The sequence below is a fragment of the Suillus subaureus genome (genome assembly GCF_016647635.1).
Source record: "Suillus subaureus strain MN1 chromosome Unknown BJ212scaffold_53, whole genome shotgun sequence".
Classification (NCBI taxonomy): domain Eukaryota; kingdom Fungi; phylum Basidiomycota; class Agaricomycetes; order Boletales; family Suillaceae; genus Suillus; species Suillus subaureus.
The window spans coordinates 1-10,228 of NW_024538609.1; the positions used below are offsets into that span (position 1 = coordinate 1).

Genomic DNA, 10,228 nt, shown 5'->3' on the forward strand with positions numbered 1-10,228 from the left:
AGTTTGAGGAAGTTGGGTTGGAAGGGGTGGCAGGAATGAGTTGCAGATTGGGTTAGAAGGGGCAGGAGGAATGAGTTGCACTGGAAGTGAAAGTGATCATGCAGATACTGAGAGTGGGAGGTACATCAATATTGCAGTGCAACATCGTTAGTGACGTTCAAGGATGACATACCACTTGCTGGACATGAACATTGCAAATAAGGCATGTGTTTGCATCAGTCGTGCGGGGCGTTGCATAGATTGAGGCAGAGTTGATTGAGTCGCGATCATTCCACAAACTGTTCTCTGCAAACCAATAACCTGACAAGTGCATAAGTATGTCGTCCCTAACATTGATGAAGCATTAGTTATCCTACCAGGACAAACAATGCGCCTGCATGAGTTGGTGAACAACTGAAGATGACACTAATTGTGAAATACTCACCTGCCATGACCAAAGGCAAAATGGTTGCCCTGGCTTGGACATCGGGATAGAGTAACATGGCCATCAAGGTAAAAGAAGATGTGATGATGATTCCCTAAGCCAATGGCTCACTGTGTTGATGCCCCCTAAGACACCATATCTGCATCAAATAATGAATACCATATCTTTAAAAAACCATCACCTATGTATCCCATCAATGCAACAGCCTTCATTGTGTCTTCGTCAACATCATTGTCAGCTTGACTGAGGAAGTCAGCAACTAATGATTGTGAAGTGGTACCATTTGCCTAAGGGCAAGCTGGTCATGCAAATTGCCCATGGACAGTGCACAAATGCACCATTTGTGCCTTCACCTTGTTAAAGGGCTTGTCCAAAAGCTGTTGACATGATTCTCTACTGTGTCCTATCAGGGCATAGGCTCCACGAAAGCACCAAACTGGTAGCTTTTTAACTGCAACTGACATGCCAAATGTTCAAATCATCATTAATATCATTAACATACTTATGGAAAGGAAAGGCTTTGAACATGGCAGCCCTCTTGGGAGAAAGAAGGTGTTTGGCAATGTCCAAAAGTTCTTGTGCACAGGCAATGAATGGGTCTTGTGTTCTGTGATCAGTGAGCCCATATGTCATGGCCATGATCAGCAATGCTGTGTATCTGTGGCAAGTATTTAATTGTCAGCTGGATCAGAAATTATAATGTCACTGAATCAGGGATGAATGCTTGAACTGGTTTCTGCAGGTCACCGGTGGCCTTAGAGAGATTGGGGACTAGCTTGTTTGCATGGCGAGAGTACATCTTGTGGTATGAAACAGAGGCTTCTGCCCTAAGTATTTGATGGAATATCTTGCAATGTTGTTGCAAAGTCTCGCCATACAGAAGGAGTATGGTATTGAAACCCAGTCCAGCCCTACCTCATCATCTGACCAAGAACAAGCTGGATGAGAGCAAAATGTACATTTCATTAGTAGGAATGATGGGACGATCTGAGTAGATTGCAGAATGCTTGTCCAACAACTCCTGTGTGATTGATTCAGAGTTTATGATGATCATATCGATCCCAAGGATGTGAGAGTGAATGATTTTGCCTGTTGAAAGGGACAAAATTTGATCCAAGTGCATGATGAAGACCTTGGACCACCCACCATATGTCTTTTCCCACGCAGTATATGTGAGCCAAGGTCATTTGGTGTCCAATTGTTGTGTGTTACCCAGCAATGGTAAGTGGCAAGGACCAGGCAGCAGAGGCAAAGGATAGACGCATCTGTGACTCAGACACAAAATGGCAGTCAGGGAAACAATACACAAGATCACTACAGCAAGAATGTGAGTAGAGAGCATAGGAGGAATTGTTGAAACTGAGACATTCGAACAAGACCACACTTACAAGGGCTCACCTCTTGCTTCCATAATGGCATGAACTCACCTGTGTCTTTTGACTTTTCAAGTGGGGGAAGCGGGGTGCTGATCTGTGGTGGTCAGAGAGTTGGCAAGCTGTTGTTGGGATGGGAGAGGACTTACATGCTGATCTGGTCTTCGCAAGTGGTCTCCACTGGAATGAAGCCTGCTCCCATTGGTAGTGCATCCAGGATGCAACATCATAGTAATGAATCAGCCACCAATGATGGCAATTGCCCCATACCATGACTGATGCCTGGAGATTGTCGCAGGTTAGTCTCTGGCCCCCAAGAATACATCATCCATGCAATGGACATAAGTCAATCAGTGCATGATAAGTGTGAAGATCTGTGTCAAGGATAAAGCAAAAGTCAGCATTTAAATATTAGATGTGCTTGAGAGGGAAAATGAGGTAATGATTGAAAAGTCTAAGGTAAACACAAGTAGAACAATTGTAAGATCAAGTAGGAATCAATGAAAACTGAGTACAAAGAGTGAATGAACACCACAGAGAATAGATGTTGGCAATGTTGTCAATATCATCACACTCATACTCTGCGATAGCCTTGAGAAGAGTATCATGGACATAACTGTCACCTGTAATGGTGTCATTGTCAGGTAGCGGGTGTTCATCATCATCATCAGGGTTGCCCAACATAATCTGGAATTCTATCTCCTTTTGCGATGCTGCCCAACCTTGAGTAAAGTTGAGTCACTCCTTTTTCAGGAGGAATTTGACAATCTGCAGGGCCTCTATCAGCACTGGGGAGATGCGATTCCATTTCTTAGTGTCAGTTTCACTACTTGATGAGAAGACCTGTTCACACAGAACAGAGGAGGCCTGTATGGGTAGATAGTCCATTGCAATAGCGAAAAGAGTTGGAAATACTGTCTCAGAAACCTGTCCGACCCATGGTGGTCAATGATAAGAGGTTTGATGTGAGAAGACATGCAGCTCTCACCTGCCAAAATCCAAGGATATTTGTCCCATGGCTGCTGAGAGGAGCCGTACTGTACACTCTGAACTCCTGTTTGACAGTTTGGGGACCCTCGTGGACAATTGCTAGCGTGTTCACATCAGGAAGTCCATAGCGGTGTGATCCTAGTGAGCATGGCTGCTGCTGTGGCACTGGAGGCTGGACAGCTTCAACAGGTTTCAATGCTGCTCTCTTGGCACGCATCTAGGAAATATGAAATGAATAGTTCAAACTTCAAGCAGTGGTATTGGTGAATTAGACATACTAAGTCAAGTATGTATGAACACCTTGGCAGCATCACATTGGGCTTGACTCCAATGACCTTGAATCCATGACATCCAGATGGCAGGATTGAGGACTACAAAGTAATGTGAGAAATTACACACCATCAATAACTTGCCAGACTCACACATTGAGACTGCATATGCATCTATAGCACCCATTCGCTCATCATACTTATCAGCCCAGGTCAAGCCTATGTTGATGAGAGGCATGCAGTGTGGAATGAGTATTGCAATCTTCTCCCACTGTTTGATTAACTCTTTGAAAGCTGGAACAGCATTACTCAGCACAGGAGTCCTTTCGCTTGACATGATCTGTTGGGCAACATGCGGCACCTAATATAAAATAGTGAATGGATCATGATTCTTGAATACACCAATACTGACCTCTAAAATCACCTTGAGGTCCTCCAGGAAATGCCACTGCATTGGAGTCAATTTTTTCGCTGGCAGGGTCTGCTGAAGGAACCTATCAAGGGGCTGGGCGACTATAAGGCTATGACAAGATGTTTAATTTGGGGACCTTTACCTTGTGGAGGGTCCATAAATGATTCAGCATCACATAGGCTGAATCCCAACATGTGGGTTCATCTAGCAGAAGTTCGACAACTGGGAGCTGTCTGGGATTGCCTTCATCATCCTTGTACCAATTTTTCTTGTTCCCCCTAACAATCATATCCTTAAAGCCCTTGCATCATTTAGCAGACCTGCAGATTGTATGTATAACATCTCTGGCACAGTCGAGAGCCTTGCTTCTTAAGGCTGTGACATACTCCACCTTCTGGATGGTTGTGCCATCTACTACCCAACTGTCATCCACATGGGTAAAGTCAAGCATTGGGTAGTCTTGGAGGATATGCTGCACACATGTGTTAATAATATGCGGGAAACAAGGGATTCGTTGAGCGGTTGGATGGAAAGTTACATCATGCGCGCTCAGTAAGGATGACAGCTCCTGCATGCAAGTGCTGTTATTTCCAGCATTATCTAAAGTAAAGTGCCCCATCTGTGTGAAATCAGAGTATGCCACATTGTGAAAGTAAGCACTTACATTCTCTGTTACCTCAGCATGATCAAGAAGCTTGATCATCTCGCCTGCTAGAAATATTCTGGTATGACTGCCAGGGATGCGGTGGAAAGCAATCAGTGCTGCCTTCAGGATGAGTGCTAACAAATGTTTCTCTCTGGCAATCCAGTGTGTGGTGACTGCCATAAATGGATGGAGCTTAGAATTTGACCAGAGGTCAGATGTAAATGAGATCTTGCCAAGCACTCCCTGAAAGATGTAAGATTCTGTGTGACTCTCAACAACTGTGCACTTACCACAAGGTCACACTTCAAAGCTCCAAAATATTTGTTGAATGCTTCAAGTATCAATTCATGAATTTTGGTTTGATGGAAAATATCTGTATCTTGAAGCTCAGGCCGCAGAAGATGAATCAATTGTCAAAATTCAGGGCCCTCAATGACATTGATTGCCTGAAGATACGATACTTAAGAACAAAAACATGTAGACAGCAAATGACTCACCTGATCATCAGCAACTATAAATTTTACAAGCTGACGATGCATCTCATCCAGTGAGAAAGCAGGTAATACCTCATCCCAAGGTCCCAAAGGTCCTGGGAGTGAGTTGCTAACTTCACAATTAGGGGGGGGGGCCAAGTGAGCCAATCATTTTAGTTGGGTTCTTCAGCACTTGAAGGATACCTCCCAACGTCCAGCCACCTTCAATAGCTTCTTTCAAGGCCAGTATGTATATAGGCCAGCGGTTGCATTCTAACGCTTCGATGTAATGCTGGGTGTGGACTTGAAAAAGGTGTTTGCGACGGGTTGTTGTCCCAGTGCTAGTACTGTATGTGGTGACAATATATTCTGGGTCTCCTTCACGAAGCTCCCTGGTGAAAATTGTAAGAAAAAATGCAAGACTCATAGACACAATACTTACTTGCATAGTTTGCAGACTCACCACTTATTGATGGTGTCTTCCCTGAAAAAGTAAGCTGAATCTTGAGCAGCTTTGGGCCTCTTTCCTTGACCACCCATAGCATATGGGTCAGTCCAGGCGGTATCTAGGGTTGCTTGAAGTGGGCTAGGTGCTGCTCCATCTTTATCTTCATCACCAGAAACATTGAGGTGGAAATATTCTCCCTCATCTGTTGTGCGACTTGGACCAGGGTGAGTGGAAGCATTGGTTGTAGGAAGTTGACAGGTGATATGTAGGGTAGTAGCATTCACTGATGCTAACATAGCAGTAGGAACGCAGGCAATAGCAGGGATAGCAGGGGTGATAGCAGGGATAGTTGGGGTGATAGCAGGAATAGCATGAGTGATGGGGATAGCAGAGGCAACAATGATTGGGATGGAGTCAGCAGTAGGAAGGGGTTCAGCAGCTGTGGGCACCACAACAACTTGGGGCCTGCTCTGCCCACGTCAGTGAGGCATGTTGAGGATGGAAATCTAACCATACAACTTGCTGTCTATATAAGGTGAGTGCTGGCTGAGTCCAAAGTGCAAGGCAACACAGTAAAGATAGAGATGTTGTGCATCAGCAAAATTTTCCCCATGCGGCAGGCTGGGCACATGTTGTATGATAAACTGCAGCACCTGAATTGGGGGCAGAACAAGGCCAGTATTGCCACCTATCTGCAATCAATGAATATGGAAGAGGTGTCTAAGGTCAGGAGTCAGGACTGACCATCTTTAGAAAGTGAGATCATCACACTGTGATGATGAAAGGTCCCAAACATGGCACAGTTGTATGCGCATAGAGCCAGATGGCCCAGATCTCTAGCAACAAACACCATTAGTATAATCTCCAAGCCATGGTGGCTTGATAACACTGCACTCAATCAAGTGAAAGGAAGTACCTTCATCACTCACTTGACCGATTGAATTCTGACTATGGATCATGATGCAATGAAGTCACCTGGTGAAAAGAGAGCGGTGTGTTAGCTAAATACAGTGGCTCAAAAAACTGTCCACATGTTTTGACATTTTTCACTATCTATGATATTGTGTGAGAACAAACAAATGCCTCAAGGACATGCTTATACCACATTGTAGTATGGCTTCAGGGCTTTCATTTGAGCCCTATACCGTGGGAATCGGTGGAGATATGGTGGAGACATAAGGCTTATAAAATGATGACTCATGTGGACAGTTTTTTGAGTGTATATTAAAACTATATAAATCATTATTTATGACACCACAAAAATCATGCCACTATTATATAAATTATGAAGTGGTGTCATTATGTTATTTTATGACTATATCTAACTATATAAACCAGAATATCTCATGTATCATAGTCATAATCACCATGAAAGCCATCTCCTCTGCTCAAAGAAATAATATCCTCTCTCTGTCTTATGCTGGCCTCTCTGCTCGCCAAATTTCCTCTAGAACTGGAGTATGCAAGTCCACTGTGGCCAAGTTTATCAAAGAAAGCCACCCAGACAAGGAAAACTCTTGTGGAGGATGTCCATCCAAGCTTACCTCTACTGACAAAAGGGCTATTATCCAACATATCACTACAGGAAAGGCTGATAATGCTGTCCAAGCCACCCATTATATCAATTCCACCATCACTACCTCTGTCTCTTCACAAACTGTGAGGAATGTTCTCAAGGCAGCTCATCTCAAGGCAGTAACAAAGAAGAAAAAGCCTCTTCTCTCCATCAAACATAGGCAGAGAAGACTAGCCTTTGCCTTAGCTCATCAACACTGGACTGTAGAGGACTGGAAGCATGTTATATGGTCAGATGAGACCAAAATCAATAGGATTGGATCAGATGGGAAGGTATATGTATGGAAAAAGAAGGGAGATGGCCTAACAGACAGAGAGGTTAATGGGACTGTCAAGCTTGGAGGAGGTTCTTTAATGGTATGGGGCTGTATGGGATGGAATGGTGTGGGAATGCTTGCTGAGGTTGAGGGGAAGATGAATACTGAGCAGTATGTGGACATTTTAAATGACCACTTGCTGCCTAGCTTGGCAGAATCAGGGATTGATGAAGAAGATATCATTTTCCAACAGGATAATGATCCCAAGCACACATCCAGAAGAGCTAAGGAATGGTTTGAAGAACATAACATCAATGCTCTTGACTGGCCAGTACAGTCTCCTGATGTCAATGTCATTGAACATCTCTGGGAGACACTCAAGAAAAAGCTTCAAGCCTACGAAAACCCCCCTAAAGTGTTACGGCGAACCGTAGGTCGACTAGGATGGGCACGACGATAGGTACTCGATAAGAGTACGCCTAAGGCTGGATCGTGTCCTCACAAATGTAAGGTTCTTTAAGACAAGTCAGAGAGAGTGTCTCTGGCTTGAATATCGGTTATCAGACGACTTAGGATTGGAGGTCCTAAGCGAAGGATAGTTCTGGGTAAAACCTAGTAGATTAAAGTGAAGTTCTATCTAAGTACATGACCGGGTTTATATAGTCGTAGACTCTTTAGGGCAGGTAAGTATACGTCATCGGTTGAGTCAGAGATAAGCGATGAGTCATCTAGACGTCATCGGTTGAGTCAGAGATAAGCAATGAGTCATCTAGACGTCATCAGTCGAGTCAGAGATAAGGAGGTGAGTCACCTAGCGATGGCATGTGGCGATCATGATGTAATACAACAGATATAGGAAGAGGGTCAGTCTAATGATGGCACAGCGAGGTGCGGTCACAACATAGTACACCGGTAAGAAGAGAAAGAAAATAGGGGCGTAACCACGACTGTAACATTACCCCTTGTTTAGTGATGAAGTCACCGACTTCACATATCTTGGTTAGCCCAGTAGATGGGGTCTGCATCGTAGTTGGAATGAAGGAGGTCGTCCTGCTCCTCCATGATGGTGGTCTGTGCCATTTGCTCAGCATGAGTGATGGTGTCTTGCTCGATCTCCCAGCGCGCAAGTGCGTCGTAGAAACCGACGTCGGTCCACACTAAAGGGATAACTGCTTCCCCTTTTAACTCTCGGCAGAAGACCGACAAATGACCCGGCGCATATTCTTTGCAAACTCTGCAGTAGTACGTGGGACAGTTCTTGTGACGGTGACCGGCAATGTGGCAGTTACAACATACAACGTTGTCGACCGGCGATGTCTTCATGACTGTGATGGACGAGGATTGGTTCGGGGGGGACGGCAACCGTGAACGTTTAAGAGGTGCTTTAGTGGGGGAGACGGAGGCGGCTCGTTTAGCAGCGAGGTGAGAGGATCTTCGCTTAAGCGGGAGTCATCGTGCGGTGCGTATGATTGGGTCAGGAGAAGGAGAAGTCGGTATGTCAAGTATGGCAATAGGAGGGATATTATCATCCTGATGCTCCACAGTGTTTGCGGCAGGAGCTGGCAGTGGTACGGGGATGATGACATGGGGTGAAGGTGGTCATGCGACAGGGTCGAGGGTGATTTGCTCAGTGACAATATGAATGGCTTCTCTGATAGCATCTCTTGTGTCTTCTGGTAAGAGACGGATTGCGGTATTGCGAATGCACATGTGAAGGTGGCGAAAAATGGTTTGATGACGCTCATCATCAAGGAGAGTGGCAGTGCATTCGATAAGGCTGGCATCTCTAATGATTCTGATTATAAGACCGCTAGAGATTGCTCCTCTCTCTCCAAGGAGGCGGTCTATCTCAATAGCGTACTGTTGGGAGGTGATAGCGGATTTGAACAAAGCACTGGTTTTGATCTGATCAATGACGGAGAAGTAATCGGTAAGGGTAGAGTTGTTGGTCAAGGTGAGGGTGGAGTCAGAGGTCGGTGGAGAGGCTACAGGGGGTGATGCGTGTTGCACTAGATCAGTGGCGGTGGCATTCTGATAGTCTAGAAGTGTCAGGGGATGGGCATTTCCTTCAGCGACGGTGTTCATGGCAGTGGTGAGTTCTTCGATGCAGAGGATGCAAAGACATAGTCGTTTGATGTGGGACATTGTTGGAAAGTCTACAGCCCATGGGCCCTTTTATAGGCATAGAGGGTGTTGGTGGCATTAGTTAGATTTCCTTCTGGAACCCACTCGTTGCTAGCGGATGAATATCCTTTCCAGGACACAAGATAGCGTCTTCGTTTACCCGTTCCTTTGTGCGATAAGATCGCATCAATCTTGTATTCTTCTTCGTTATCGATGATGTCAGGTGGTGGGTCGTGGAAGTTCGGTCTGTGGACTTCTGTCTCATGATAGGATGATAGTTCGGAAGCATGGAATGTGGGATGAACCTTCCATTGGGGCGGTAGTCGGAGTGTGAATGTGATAGGGGACAGGACGGCGGTGATTGGGAATGGGCCATATCGCTTAGGAGTGAGCTTTTGTGAAGGTAATTGCATGATCAGGTTCTTCCCAGATAACCAAACCTTATCTCCAATCTTCCAGGGGTGATACTTTTGTCCGTGAGTTCTTTCTGCCATACGCTGCATCGCAAGGTTGTGGCAAGAGAGCGCTTCTTCTCTAGACTTTTGGAGTGAGCAAAGTCTGTCCGTTGCTGCGGGAACTGTGGAGTCAGGAAGGGTGTGTGGAAGGGCTTGTGGTTCATATCCCATCATTAGGAAAAATGGCGATGCGTTGCGAGAGTTGTGTTTTTGGTGGTTGTGAACGAATTCTGCCATGGGGAGATGTTCTACCCAATTTTTGGGGTTATTCCGACAATAGATCTGAAGGTATGTTTCCAACTCCTGGTTGAGTCGTTCAGTCTGACCGTCAGTCTGGGGATGGTAGGCGGTTGACGCCACTATGTCGTACTTTAGGAGTTTGGCAAGGGCTTTAGAGAACTTGGATATAAATTGGGGACCACGATCAGAGATGACCTTTTCGTGTAGGCCAAATCGTTGATAGACGTATTTGAAGAACTTGCTGGCGACTCCTTCGGAAGTGATAGTTTTGGTACAAGGAATGAGAATTACCCCCTTCATAAGCCCATGGTCGACCACGACCATGACAGAATCAAAACCAGCACAGGGAGGGAGGTCGGTGATTAGATCAATGGAGACCTGAGCAAATGGTGCTGTGGCGGCGGAAGGGATAGGGACAAGGGGAGGGGTTGACGGATGAGTGTCAGACTTCATTTGCTGGCAGAGGGTGCAACCCTCAACATATTTACGAATGTAGGTGCCCATGGCGGGCCACCAAAAATTGCGTTTAACTAATTCTTCAG

At 45.4% G+C, this 10,228-nt stretch overlaps 2 protein-coding genes across 2 annotated transcripts; one reads left to right on the top strand and one right to left on the bottom strand.

Annotated features, from left to right (window-relative positions):
- Nucleotides 1-1,124: 1,124 nt before the first annotated feature.
- On the bottom strand, nt 1,125-1,607 carry BJ212DRAFT_1215246 (uncharacterized protein; the record flags this gene model as incomplete). The annotated part of the gene is made up of 3 exons (XM_041329294.1): nt 1,125-1,335; nt 1,384-1,513; nt 1,571-1,607. Coding segments are annotated over 3 exons (378 nt in total), but the record flags the coding sequence as incomplete, so codon positions are not given.
- A 3,269-nt stretch (nt 1,608-4,876) lies between these two features.
- Nucleotides 4,877-5,778, top strand: BJ212DRAFT_1304041 (uncharacterized protein; the record flags this gene model as incomplete). The annotated part of the gene is made up of 6 exons (XM_041333538.1): nt 4,877-4,991; nt 5,045-5,079; nt 5,130-5,136; nt 5,208-5,259; nt 5,334-5,570; nt 5,634-5,778. 6 exons carry the CDS (start codon nt 4,877-4,879, stop codon nt 5,776-5,778), a joined length of 591 nt encoding a protein of 196 aa, XP_041187216.1.
- Nucleotides 5,779-10,228: the final 4,450 nt, after the last annotated feature.